This window comes from Trichomonas vaginalis, chromosome II, assembly GCF_026262505.1.
Source record: "Trichomonas vaginalis G3 chromosome II, whole genome shotgun sequence".
Lineage (NCBI taxonomy): Eukaryota > Parabasalia > Trichomonadida > Trichomonadidae > Trichomonas > Trichomonas vaginalis.
In genome coordinates, this window is record NC_067204.1 from 5,421,164 (window position 1) to 5,434,221 (window position 13,058).

The following is a 13,058-nucleotide window of genomic DNA, read 5'->3' on the forward strand; positions in this document are numbered from 1 at the left end:
ACTATTATGCTAATAATAAAAAATTATTTGAAGAATTGACAACGTGTAAATTGAATAAAATGTTTAAAGTTGAGGACAGAGTCCAAGACCCAGAGGGTCATGGATTCAAAATTTCAAAAATAAAAGGAGTGGTTAGTTTAAAATCTATTCCTCAATCAAGAATCACCTCATTAATGAAAATAGATGATTTAACAAAAAGAATAGAAATTATTGAAGAAAGAATGAATCAAATAATTGATTTCATAAATTCAAATAATCATTAGTTTCTTAAAGTTCAATGTTGAACTCATCAAATTTTTTTATTTTTTATTTCATTATGGTAGTGAATCTTTCATTCATGAAAATAATTATTTTCAATTTCTTCTTCTCGTTTATGAGGTCTTTGATTATGACTCCATTGATTCCATGAAATTAAATATTCTTTATCATTATATTTATACCTCATTAGCTTATTTTGGCTTTCATATTCATTTAATAATTCACAATCTTCATTTTTAAATTGAAGTTTAACCCATTCAGGATTTAAACAATGTTTAATTAATCGCGGAATATCTGACATCATCTATATATAGATTCTTTTATAAAAGATAAAAAAATAAATTATTTTAAAATTAATGTTAATTTTTTAATGATTTATATTTTAATGCATCGTCTATATATAGATGTAACAAAAAAAGGTACACAATCCTTCCACATATACTACGTACACAACACTTCCACATATAATACTATGATTTATATTTTAATGTATCGTCTATATATAGATGTAACAAAAAAAGTCACACAACCCGCACTCATATACTACTAAAAAATTATTAATTTGATTAACAAATTTTAATCAAAATAGCAAAAATCTATTTGATAGCTGTAAACAAACAATAATTTTTATTTCAAGCAAAATCACTTAATGTTTAAAATTGTCAATTTTATAAAAATAAATTGAAAATCTCAAGAAATGTAAAGGAGAGTAATATTTTTCAATTTTCTTTTTTTCTTTGTCTCAAATATTTTCTGTTGGGAATTTTCTTGTTATCAAAAAATAATTTTAATATTTGTTTATTTTATTACATACAATAAAATTTTAAAAACTCTATTTCTTCTCAAGAAAATTTTTTTCCTTCATATGAAGAAACATTTTGTTCTCCATTTGATACTGAGTCTAAATCTCCATTTTTGAATTTTCTTCTTTCCAAATTTCTTTTTTCCAAATGAGAAGTTTAATTCAAATTTTCAATAGTTTATATATTTTCTCAAACCGTCTCAGATTTTCTCACTTTTTAGGGATTTTCTCTCAAAATATACAAAAATAGTAATATCAATACATGTGTCTAATATACTTTAAAACCATCGTGACAAAATTCAAAAACGAAGAGTTCTTCTCTCCAAATTTTTTTCAAAATCAAAAAAATGAGATAAAAAAGTACGTTTGGAAAATTCATTTTTAGCATTTTAGGAATTTTCTCACTTTTCTTCCAAATTGACATCCTTATCGCAAGATGTTACAATTTCATGAATAGTGTGAATACCGAAAAATTTCGCAATTTTTTAACGTAAATTTTTTGAGATAAATCTGGTCGTAAAACAATGGTAAACTTCTCAATTTTTACAATTATCAAAAAATAAAAATGTCCGATTTCGTCAATCATGTCGATATAAATTTGATTATTCATAGAGATAGTGAAGACATAAAAATAGGCTTTCCATTTGACCCCAATCAGGATAGTATTGATTCAATTTGTGCCGAATTAGTTGATGCATTAGGTTTGAATCACGAAGAAGAATTGAGTGTTCGCGAATCAATTAAAAGTCAACTTGAGCAAGTATTAGGTGAATCATACGGAGATTTAAACACATCTTCAGGTCATGCTTCTACAGATCTTTCAGACAGTTTTGATGAGGAAGTTTTCAGCGATCCTGAATACCAGGCTCTACTTCAACACCAACGAGCCGAAATTACTGCACTTGAAGAACTTCATTTTAAACAACAAAGAGATTTAATGAACGGAAACTTATCTCCATCTAGTTCTCATAAAGCAGTTGATGACTTAATTGTCTTCAGCTAGTTTCTTTTACTTAATTTCCATCAAAATTTATCAAACCGCATAAGTTTACTAATTTCAACGTCCTACGATGCTCAAATCTTATGCAGTATTATATTATACCATGTTTTTTAAAATAAAATATAAAAATTTACTATCTCATTTGAATTGTCCACATACTTTATTTCTTTCAATTACAATTCTATCTACATAAATTGTATATGAAATTTTTCTGGATAACATAAGTATTCACTGTGAAAATGGGACTTTTTCAAATAATCATTTATAACTTGAGTCGAAAGTTAATGTTTATGGATAATTTCGATGCTTTTTACTAATTCAATTATAGAGAAAGCAATAACTTAATTTAATATTGATACTTATAATTTTAAAATTTATTCGAAACAAGATATAGAAAGATCATGCTTTTCCTCTACAATAGCGTATCTTGAAGTGTTTATTATCGCAAACAAAATGTTGGACATAGTTCAATACATCTACTTTTGATTAATGTAACGATTGATTAACTGAATTATTTCTTCATTATCGGTATTTTCTGCAATTTGTAATGCAGTTCTATTAAAGTTATCTACAGCATTAATGTCAGCACCATGAGAAATAAGAAAATCAATTATATGCGGATGCATACTTGGTATAGCATCATGAAGAGGCGTTCTTCCATCATCATCTTTAGCATTGATATCAGAACCATTTGAAATTAGTGTTTCAAGTAGTTCTGTAGAATTACCTTGAGCAGCATAATGAAGAGGAATTTTTCCGAGGTAATCTTTAGCATTGACATCAGCTCCATGGGAGATTAGAAGTTCAATAATTTCCACAGAACCTGCTACTGCTGCTATATGAATGATTTCTTCTGCATTTACATCTGCACCTTGCAAGATAAGAAATTTGGCTGTTTCAAAATTATAGTCATGTATTGCATAACAAAGAGGTGTTTTATTTTCATGATCATATGGGTCGATTTCCGCACCATGTAAAAGTAGCATTTCTGCTGTTTCTTTACTATCTCCCATTGCTGCGAAATGTAGACTTGTCAGCCCATCGAAATCACTTGGATAAAGAAGAGAACCATTATTAATAAAAAATTCTGCAAGCTCTTTAATATTCTTCAAACAAGCATAATCGAGAACGAATCTTCCATCAACACCTTCCTGGTTAACATCCGCACCATGTGATAACAAAAATTCACAAAGAGACTTGTTATAAAAGAATGGTGAATGTGTAAAGCAAGTTGGCAAATCATTAGTATGGAAAAAATGAAGAAAATATGCTTGAAGATTGAAGACATTCTCGCAATGAAAAGGATCAATTTCTATGTTATAATTTTCCATTATAAAAGTAACAAAATCAATATTATATGAAGTAATCACATAATCCATACACTCATCATCTGGTGTTTGAAATTTCAAACATTCATTCATGATCTCTGGTTTTCCGCTTAAAAACGAATAGTGAAGGCAATTTTCAGTGATTTCTGAGTTGAATTTCGATCTCATTAATTTAAAACAGTTAACTGATCCATAATAACAACACAAATCAAGTAAAGTTAATTCAAAATCAGGATAAATATAGCTATACATTAATTGATTTTCATCAAAACCTTCTTTCTCTGTGAAAACAATAAACGAATTTAAATCATCATCAATAATTGCCTTGTAGATGGTGTTTTCTTCATGAGCTTTTAATGATTCAATCATTTCAGGATCTTCGATATCAAAATCATGCTCTTTATCTAAAAGGAGACCATATTCCTTATAAAAAATGTAACAAAAAACCCACGAACAGTCTTCAATTTTTGTAGGGTGATACTCGTCGTAGATCTTTTTGAATAAAGTCCAGTATGATCTAAAGAAACGAAAATTGTAATTTGCTGCATTTTGGATTATCCCTAGAATCAAAGATGGCGTAATGTACGTTTTCTCAAACAAATTACTTTTGATATTAATGTAAATTTTGTTGATTTCGTCTTCATTGGAGGTATTAAGTCTAAATATAGAACGAAAGGTGTCATTATAATCTTTGAATAACTTCATAGTCTCCATGTAGTCAATGGTCTCCATGATTCGAACAACAGATTATTTTTTTTTAAACGTATATGGATTCCGAAATCGATCATAGCACATATATTCAATTCTTTCCCCTTCAAATTTTCAGGATTTCCAAATGAATGAGAAAGGGCCCAAATGAGAAATTATGTAAAGATAATAAATTATTTTAAAAGAAAAAATTCAAGAATCGGTCATAGTGTAATGGTTATCATGTAAGATTGTCGTTCTTTTGATCCGGGTTCGATTCCCGGTGACCGAGCTTTTTTTCTAATAATAAAATCATATTGATTTTTTTTTAATTTTTCCAACTAAATTTTTATTTCTTCCAATTTATGACTGCAATCGAAGAGGTTGCTAATCGAGTCATTGAAAACGCATCAAAAGGATTACATTTAGATCTTGAAGACTGCTTTTCTATTTTAGACTCAGTTGAAAAGATTTTTTCAGATGAACAAAATATAATTGATATTGCACCACCAGTATTAGCAATTGCTGACATGCATGGACAACTTTTTGATATGCTTAAAATCTTCGAAATTTGCAAAGAATCGTCAAAATTTTTATTTTTAGGCGATTACGTAGATAGAGGACCATATTCTGTCGAGTTATTTATATATCTAGCAGCAAAGAAAATCTTACAACCCAATAATTACTATTTAATTCGTGGAAATCATGAAGATTCAGGTGTAAATTCTACTTATGGATTATTTGAAGATTGCAAACAAATTTACAGAAGCAATTCACTTTATTTACGAATGAATGAAGTATTCCTTTCATTACCTATCGCTGCAATAATTGGAAATAAAATATTTTGTGTTCACGGCGGTTTAGGACCAACATCCGAAACTATTGAAAAGATCAATGATGTATACAGATATCAAGATATTGATCAAAACAAAACTCTCACTGATATTACGTGGTCAGATCCAGATTTCATTTCTCAGAAGTTTATTGAGAATAGCAGAGGTGCTGGACATATTATGGGCAAAACAGCTGTTTTAGAATTTTTAAATAATAATAAATTTAATTTAATTTTGAGAGCTCATCAAACACAGGATTTAGGATATAGGTTCTACTTTGATTCTAAATTGCTCAGCCTCTGGTCTGCTCCATTATACTACGGAACTCAGTCTAAAGCAAAAGTTCTCAATATAAATGAGGATCTAAGCCACGAATTGATCGCAATTGAACCTGCAGAAAAAAGAACTCGCACTGACGAAATATTATTGGATTATTTCAAATACTAAAAAAATAATTTTTAATTTAGTATTTATTTTAGAATATATCCCATAGTGATATATATTTCTTGACCTATTTAACTATAATATAGTATAAATTTAACATATATTGTTTTTATTGATAAGGATTTCCTTCAGCTTTGTTTGATATTTGGTGATAAGACAAAGAAAAATGAGGGAATTGCTGTTAAACTGTTTAAATTGGCAACAGAGAGAAGCAACAAAGAATATTAGTTTTATTTTTTTCTTATTGTTATGTAATAAATATATCTTTATCTATATAGAGTGATACTCTGAGAAAACACATTGTAAAAAAAAAAAAAAAAAAAAAAAAAAAAAAAGGTAGTGGGGCTTCCAGGCACTTCGTGCCCTCTAGCCCCGAAGATGTTTAGAATATGAGAGAGGTCCTATAAACCGGAGAAAGTGTCATATAAACATCTGTCATTTTACTCAGAATTTTCATGAAATTTACACCAAAAATATATTTTAGGGTAGAAGGGTATATCTAACCTCTTTTCTAACCTCTTTTCTACCCTCTTGAATTTTCATGAAATTTACACCAAAAATATATTTTAGGGTAGAAGGGTATATCTAACCTCTTTTCTAACCTCTTTTCTACCTCTTGAATTTTCATGAAATTTACACCAAAAATATACTACTAGGGTCATTTACGAAGAAATCTCAACAAAGTCTTTACGATGAAGTCTTGACAAAGTCTTTACGAAGAAGTCTCAACAAAGTCTTTACGAAGAAGTCTCAACAAAGTCTTTACGAAGAAGTCTTAACAAAGTCTTTACGAAGAAATTCATGAAATTCAAGAGGGTAGAAAAGAGGTTAGAAAAGAGGTTAGATATACCCTTCTACCCTAAAATATATTTTTGGGTCATTTACGAAGAAGTCTCAACAAAGTCTTTACGAAGAAGTCTCAACAAAGTCTTTACGAAGAAGTCTTGACAAAACATTTACGAAGAAATTCATGAAAATTCAAGAGGGTAGAAAAGAGGTTAGAAAAGAGGTTAGATATACCCTTCTACCCTAAAATATATTTTTGGGTCATTTACACTCATTTACGAAGAAATCTCAACAAAGTCTTTACGAAGAAGTCACAATAAAACATCTGTCAAAAACCGCTTTTTAACTTCACTTAAAATGCCACGTAAGCTACGTAAGAATATACGTAAGAGGAAGAGAGCATTGAAACATCCAATAGTAAAACTGACACCACAACAACAGTTGCAACAACAAATGCTGAATGACCCACTATGTTGCAACAAATGTCAAGCAATCCTATGCTTTTAAACCGAGTTGTTGGTGCACAGAGTGGAGGTTTAAGAGCGGCACTTTTAGCGAAAATGGCAGGCTATGGTGGAGCTGCAGACGGAACAGCATATAACCCTCAAAGTCAAATGAATTTGAGTTCACTCAAAAATCAAATAACAGATGTCAAAAAGTCAAACATAGACATACAGAAGCAAATAAGTGAAAACGAAAAGAAACTAGAATATGACAGACACACAAAGAAACTCAATGAGTTAAACGTAGAGAAAAAGAAGAAAGAAGAACAACTGAAAGAACTAAGTACAGAGGAATATGCGAAAAAAGTGTCAGAAAAAGCAGCAGAAGTAGCAAAAATGGAACAAGATGTCATAAATTTGAAAAACCATACTACTCAATATAAAATACTGAAAGATGAAGAGATAAAACAAAAAGCCCTGAAGACATATATGGATAGCGATGAGTATAAAAAAGAAGTTGAAGCAAATGTAAAGGCAGAAAAACTTTTACAGTTGCAAAACCAAACCGTACAGTATGAAAACTTAGCACAAGAAAGTAAAAATGACGCGGCTATGCAAAAGGCAATGAAAAGCGCAGAATATATAAAAGCTAACAATGACTGGTTAGATGCCCAAGCCAACGCTAAAGCAGCCCAACTCATAGGGTCAATAAGGACAAAAATACAAGCGGATGAAGATAGTTCAAATGAAGCTTTAACAAATGCTGACTTTAAGAACGCCTTCGAAGCTCTTCATAGTAAGGTGAAACTAGTGAACGACTTCTCATCTGGAAAGAAACTGAAGTCTGAAGGTTTCGACAAAGAGTTAAGAGAAGTAGCACAAAATATGACGAAAATAACAGATGCAGCAACGAGACAGGCAGTTCAAAGTGCCTATGACGCCGTTAGAGCAACTGTTGTGAAAAGTCAAGAAAAAGAGTTACAACAGACCAAAACAGACCTAGTAAATGCTTTCTTAAGAACGAAAAGTCAGGTAGGACATTACGCTGCAGATGGAACATATGTGCCAGCTGGTGGAACTTATATACCACCAAACCCTCCAAGAGAAGCACCTGCACCAGGACTACCTAAAACATTTACATCGTCACATGGACACAGACATAGGCATGCACCAAAACCAGCACAACAACAACAACCACCTCCACAACCAGCACCAAACCCAGCACAACAACCAACAGTTCAAAACCCTGCACAACAACCACCTCCACAAACAGAGCAAGGACATAAAAGAAGTAGAGAACAAGGAAACCAAGAATTCTTAAAAATGCTTAAAGAAGAGTGTGGTTTCGCAGATACTGTTGACTTTAGTGACAGATATAAAGAAGCTATTAGAAAGTTCAAGGATGGAAATACTGACCCGAACCTATTTAGCTTTATGGCTCAGCACCAAAACGGATATAATCTCAAACCTGGAAATACAAGCTCGCTAAGGGATATGATTTAATAGCATATCATCCAAATGACATGGATGAATTTACTCCGAGATATTTGATGTCAGAGCTAAATGACAATTCAACTTTCGTCATGAAACGCGTAAAAAATAGAGACGGAACGAAAGAACAAAAGCTTATGAATGCGGATGACGTAGATAGGGAAATTGTTGAAAACGGTCTCGGAATATATGAAATGCCAGCAGATGAGGTACAAGAAACTCCACAGGAAGAAGTTCAGATACAACCAGACATGGAAGAATAGTTCAGCAACAACAGCTAGAAGAGCCTGAAGGAAACGAACAAGTCCTCCTTTGGAAACTAACTTCACAGAACCAGATGAAGATTTGGAACAGCCGAAAAATCTTGACCCTCAACAAGAGTATGCGGAGAATATGGAATATTTCCAAGAGTCTAAAAAAAATTCGGCTGACATAGTAGAGAATATCGAAAAATGTTTGCCGACATACAAAAGACTCCAACACCAGATGAAAATATTCAGCATAGAATGAAAGTACTGAAAGAAAATGTACACAAATACAACAACCTTTTTACTTACGAGCATTTAACGTTCAATCTTCGGATGAACTCGGTGAAAATAAAAGGTTAATTTCAAGAAAACATATAGAAATGAAACATTGTTTAAAGTTCATTCAGAACCTAACCAAGATGGAAACAAACCTACTTTTGTTTCTGCAGACGATGGAACTACAATGAGATGGGGTCATAAAGCTAATCCGGATAGGTGGTTCATAAACTTACAACCACAATTCCAAGAAGTTGTAGACGCAATGGAAGTCAATGGTGAACCAGATATAGCTGGTATTTTCAGCGCGGCTTTAATGCCATTGAAAGATATGAAACATGCAGATATTTTGAACCAGTATGAAATGAACATGGCTGATGGAAATATAACACCTGACGTTCTAGAACATTTATCTCAAAGAACTACACAGAACCATAGAGATGGTATATTTGGCGAAGAGTTTAGAAAGAAAGTTATGGACAGAGAAGGAAGAGAACCTATTGTACATGACCTTGCAAACGAAAGTTTGCAAAATGTCATAAAAACTTACTTTGCAGACGATGAATCGAGAAGGGATGAATATTTAAGAAAACTCAAATGGACAGTACCAAATGAAATGTTAGTATTGAAAAACATGTTCCTTGACAAAATAAACCAACTACAGAAATAAACGACGCAAGACTGAAAGATTGGGTAAAAGCTTTCCCATTCACAAAAGATATAGTTGGTAACATGGAAAGAAAACCAGAATGGCTACAAAAACATATATTTGGAAACGAGCATATTCCATATGGACAGGCACTGTTTGAAGAGCTTGAACGGAACTCAGGAAAGAGTCATGCAAACAATACGCGAAGACTCAAATACAAACTATGACAAAATCTTTCTAGGATATAGGTTACCTGAGATGGGCGACCAGAGCCCAAAGGCAAAAAGGACATGGGAAATTTACAACATACTAGGTGAACATGAGGCAAAGATGCAACAAACTTGAAGCAGAGGGCAATGAAGGAAAAAGAAGAGTTAAAACTCAGTCAGGAAGAAAGTAAAGCTTGGTCCACGTGGGTTCTATTATGACATATAAATCCAACTATTCTATATTTTTACTCATATGAAATGTACGCCGCTCAGAATATAACGCCAACAGTTTTGGATGCTATGAATGGAAATGTTTCCGAATGGTATAAACGAATGCGACAATGCCATTAGAAGGTCAGAAATAGTTCCTGGAACTTACGAATATACAACTGCTGTTTCTTATGGAAACGTAGGTGAGTTTGGAGAAGGTTCTTCAACAACAGTAGATATTGCTTGCGACAGGTTTCATATAATTTCTATTGACAACTCATTCTTATACGTGGAACAAGACATTGAAATAAAACCTTCTGCCAAGTTGTCTGACAAGAAAGGTTGCAATGGAATTTTCTATGTCGGATACCAATATGCTCCAGAAGTTTTCATGGGATATAAGATATATTCAACTCTGACTTAGTTCAAACAGTAACATGGGCAAACTATGAATGGTTCGCTTTGAGAAACTCAGTACAACCACAAGCTAGAGAACAAACAGACCAGTATGCAACTATTGAGAAAATAAGAAGATTGACCCTAACGTTCCAGGAGTTTATGTTAACCTTTCTGGACAAACTGCAGCAGCAGTAACCAAAGTAAAATTGAAACTTAGAGTTCCTTTGTCATCTTTCCTCATCTTCAGGTTTTTAAGATACTTGCCAAACTGGGCAGGAAAAATTTCTATCGAACTTACTCCAAGCAAAAATAACTTAGTCATTGCACCAACACAAGACCCATTCACTCTTACAGAAGTAGTGGGAACAAATAAAATGTCATTCGCCGACTTTTGCAAAAACAAAGTTGACTTAGACTTTGGTTTCTCAAACCTCAACACTGAAGTAAACTACTACTTCAATGCTGCTGGAGATGCTTGGGACCCAGTTAAGTTCACATGCGAAAAGTTTGAATGCAAGAGAATAGAAAGCAGACTTGCAGTCTATATGTTGGACCCAGATATTTCAAATGCTTTAGCTGCCAAATATATTGCAGTTCCACTTATGTTCCCTATACACCAAATATCTGTCAAGACTTTGCAGGTGAAGTTGGAAACCAAAGTGCTGACCCAGGTGCAAGAACAGATATTGCCTTAACAACTGCAATGAAACATGCAGATACTATGTTTTACTGTTCAGACGAACTATAAATGACTATTCTTGCTTCTACAACCCTGGTATTAAATACCATATAAACATAGATGGCAAATACTATCCAAGAGAAGAATATTCACAGTTGAAGATATGAGGTCATACAACTTGACATTAGATGCTATGAACTTTAACAACAACTTCACAACAACCATTAACCCTGAAATGCAAAGTTCTATTATGCCATATGTGAAAGTATGGACTCATACAGGAGGTCAAAAAACTCAATATACAAATGGAGACCGTTCAAACTTTTGGCTTGGCATTCCATTTGCTGACTCAGAAGACTTTATGGGTGGTATTTCAACTGTTGGTACAGTTCAAATACAATATACTGGTGACAGAGACGGTCCAGATGAATTGAAAGCAAAGAAGTTTACAAAACCAATAGCACTTTTCACGGAAGATGCTCTTTTGAAAATTCGTTCGATGAAACCTGCTGGGGCTCCTCAGATTGGTATAACGACAGCTTCCATCGAGCAGATTTTGGCAGCAGGTCAGTAAGTTGTTCTTGAACTGACTTCTCTCCGTCAAATATTGACAGTACGCCAGTTTTGATATAATATTGTATTATAAACTTACCTTTAGAAATATCGGTCAGTTTTGTTGTTATATTTTTGTCTGCTTCAAGAACTTTCACCATCTCGGTTATACCAACTTTCTTTGCTTTATGAAAATATTTTGGTTCAGCAAAGACTGCTATTCTATAACATTTTCCATTGTTTGTGTAAAGAACTACTCTGTCAATGAACTTGTATTGTTTGTGTGTGTAAACTTTGTTCTGCTTCAATTCGAAGAGATACTCGAATACGTCCATCTTTTTATTCTAAGTAAAATGTCATTTCCGAAAAATAGAAGCGTGAGTGTTTCAAAAGGTTTAATGGCGGTGGCAGATGTGAAGTTAAATTCACCAACTCAAACAAACAGTCAAAGTGTTGTTGTCAATGTCAAAGAAAGAGATGTTGAAGTGGGGAAACCATACGAAGACGAAGATGGTATAACAATAGTTCCTGTAAAAGAACAACCAACATACCCTGAAGTTAGCAGAGACTTAAGTTCTGTTGCAGATATTCGAAACGACTACATGCAACTGAAAGATAAGCTTAAAACTCAGGAGAAGATTTGTCAGGCTTTGGGTATAATGTTAAACTTGGTCGAACACAACCCTGTAAAAGTGAACTCATATGTCATCGCACCTCATGAAATTTTGAAAGAACTATTGAAACTTTTGACAGAGGCAGACGATATAAACATCAAAGAAATAGAACCCGACATTGCTTGCTGTGGTGTTTCATATAATGTCATTGACAAGATATACGTTATGAAAGGAGGTGAAACGTTGAACTTAAAATATAGTTTCCCAGACGTCATAAAAATATTTGACGACCACAACATTTCATTAAAGTTTGTTTGCTAAGTAAATGGCAGAAGACATAGTGGTTTATACTATTACGACTAAAAACCCTGAGTCATATAATTCTATAACAACAAACTTACAAAGTCCTCAAGGACGGTATTGTAAACTAACTTTAAACACAATGACGACTAAAGCCTGTTTTGCTCTTTTGACACCAGAAGACTTTGTTGTTGTGAATGGTAAAAAATACTTCTTTGAAGATACTTACTCAGATATACCACCAACAGGTTTTGTTGACTTATTTAATACTTTAAGGACGGATGTAACATGTGCTGCAACTAGAGCAGGTTTCATTATGTTTGGATGTCCGACTGAGTTTACTATAAACGATATGAGCTATAATACAAAACTTATATCTGGTTTTTACTACCAACAGTTTCCTATAACAGGAAAAGGTGTCATACAAGGTCTATCTGTTCCATTGACTTTAAGCACACCTATTTTATATATTGTTTCAAACTTAGGTTCAAAGTGCTATTCGAATGTCGACAGAAACTACTATGACCAAAAGATACTCATGCGTATAAACAACACTTTCTCTGCTGGTTTGCCTATTGTTCATTCGAATGCAGAGTTTTCAGCTTTAGTAAACTCAAACACTTTAGCAAACATAAACTTAACCTTAGTTGACGCAAACTTTGTTCCTGTAAAACTTTTATGTCCTATGTATTTGTCAATGACGGCAGAAAGTTTCGAATTGGAAGATGCAACTGGTGAAAGTATTGTACTACAAGAACAACTTCAACAACAAATAGCTCAAGAACAACAAATGGAACAAATGGAACAAATGCAACAACAAAGTCAAGAATAAAAAAATATTTTTTTTTAT

At 32.7% G+C, this 13,058-nt stretch overlaps 5 protein-coding genes, 1 non-coding gene and 1 pseudogene across 7 annotated transcripts, besides 2 other annotated features; 6 read left to right on the forward strand and 1 right to left on the reverse strand.

Annotated features, from left to right (window-relative positions):
• Nucleotides 1–1,625: 1,625 nt before the first annotated feature.
• On the forward strand, nucleotides 1,626–2,155 carry TVAGG3_0490630 (uncharacterized protein; the record flags this gene model as incomplete). Its single annotated transcript, XM_001317994.1, has 1 exon — nucleotides 1,626–2,063. The coding sequence occupies one exon, from the start codon at nucleotides 1,626–1,628 to the stop codon at nucleotides 2,061–2,063; it is 438 nt and encodes a 145-aa protein (XP_001318029.1).
• Nucleotides 2,156–2,459: 304 nt separating this feature from the next.
• TVAGG3_0490640 (ankyrin repeat and SOCS box-containing protein 4 family) lies at nucleotides 2,460–4,129 on the reverse strand (the record flags this gene model as incomplete). The annotated part of the gene is made up of 1 exon (XM_001317995.1): nucleotides 2,537–4,120. The coding sequence occupies one exon, from the start codon at nucleotides 4,118–4,120 to the stop codon at nucleotides 2,537–2,539; it is 1,584 nt and encodes a 527-aa protein (XP_001318030.1).
• Nucleotides 4,130–4,295: 166 nt separating this feature from the next.
• On the forward strand, nucleotides 4,296–4,367 carry TVAGG3_0490650. Its single transcript has one exon. It is a non-coding gene; the product is annotated as a tRNA-Asp (tRNA).
• A 59-nt stretch (nucleotides 4,368–4,426) lies between these two features.
• TVAGG3_0490660 (serine threonine-protein phosphatase family) lies at nucleotides 4,427–5,370 on the forward strand (the record flags this gene model as incomplete). The annotated part of the gene is made up of 1 exon (XM_001317996.2): nucleotides 4,441–5,355. One exon carries the CDS (start codon nucleotides 4,441–4,443, stop codon nucleotides 5,353–5,355), a length of 915 nt encoding a protein of 304 aa, XP_001318031.1.
• Nucleotides 5,371–6,977: 1,607 nt separating this feature from the next.
• Nucleotides 6,978–8,376, forward strand: TVAGG3_0490670 (annotated as a pseudogene). The gene has a single exon. A coding segment is annotated over exon 1 (1,399 nt).
• Nucleotides 8,377–8,861: 485 nt separating this feature from the next.
• Nucleotides 8,862–9,266: a mobile genetic element.
• A 500-nt stretch (nucleotides 9,267–9,766) lies between these two features.
• Nucleotides 9,767–13,058: part of a mobile genetic element that runs on past the window's edge.
• On the forward strand, nucleotides 10,906–11,316 carry TVAGG3_0490700 (protein of unknown function, DUF4106 family; the record flags this gene model as incomplete). The annotated part of the gene is made up of 1 exon (XM_051236174.1): nucleotides 10,906–11,316. The coding sequence occupies one exon, from the start codon at nucleotides 10,906–10,908 to the stop codon at nucleotides 11,314–11,316; it is 411 nt and encodes a 136-aa protein (XP_051093998.1).
• Nucleotides 12,234–13,040, forward strand: TVAGG3_0490710 (uncharacterized protein; the record flags this gene model as incomplete). Its single annotated transcript, XM_051236175.1, has 1 exon — nucleotides 12,234–13,040. One exon carries the CDS (start codon nucleotides 12,234–12,236, stop codon nucleotides 13,038–13,040), a length of 807 nt encoding a protein of 268 aa, XP_051093999.1.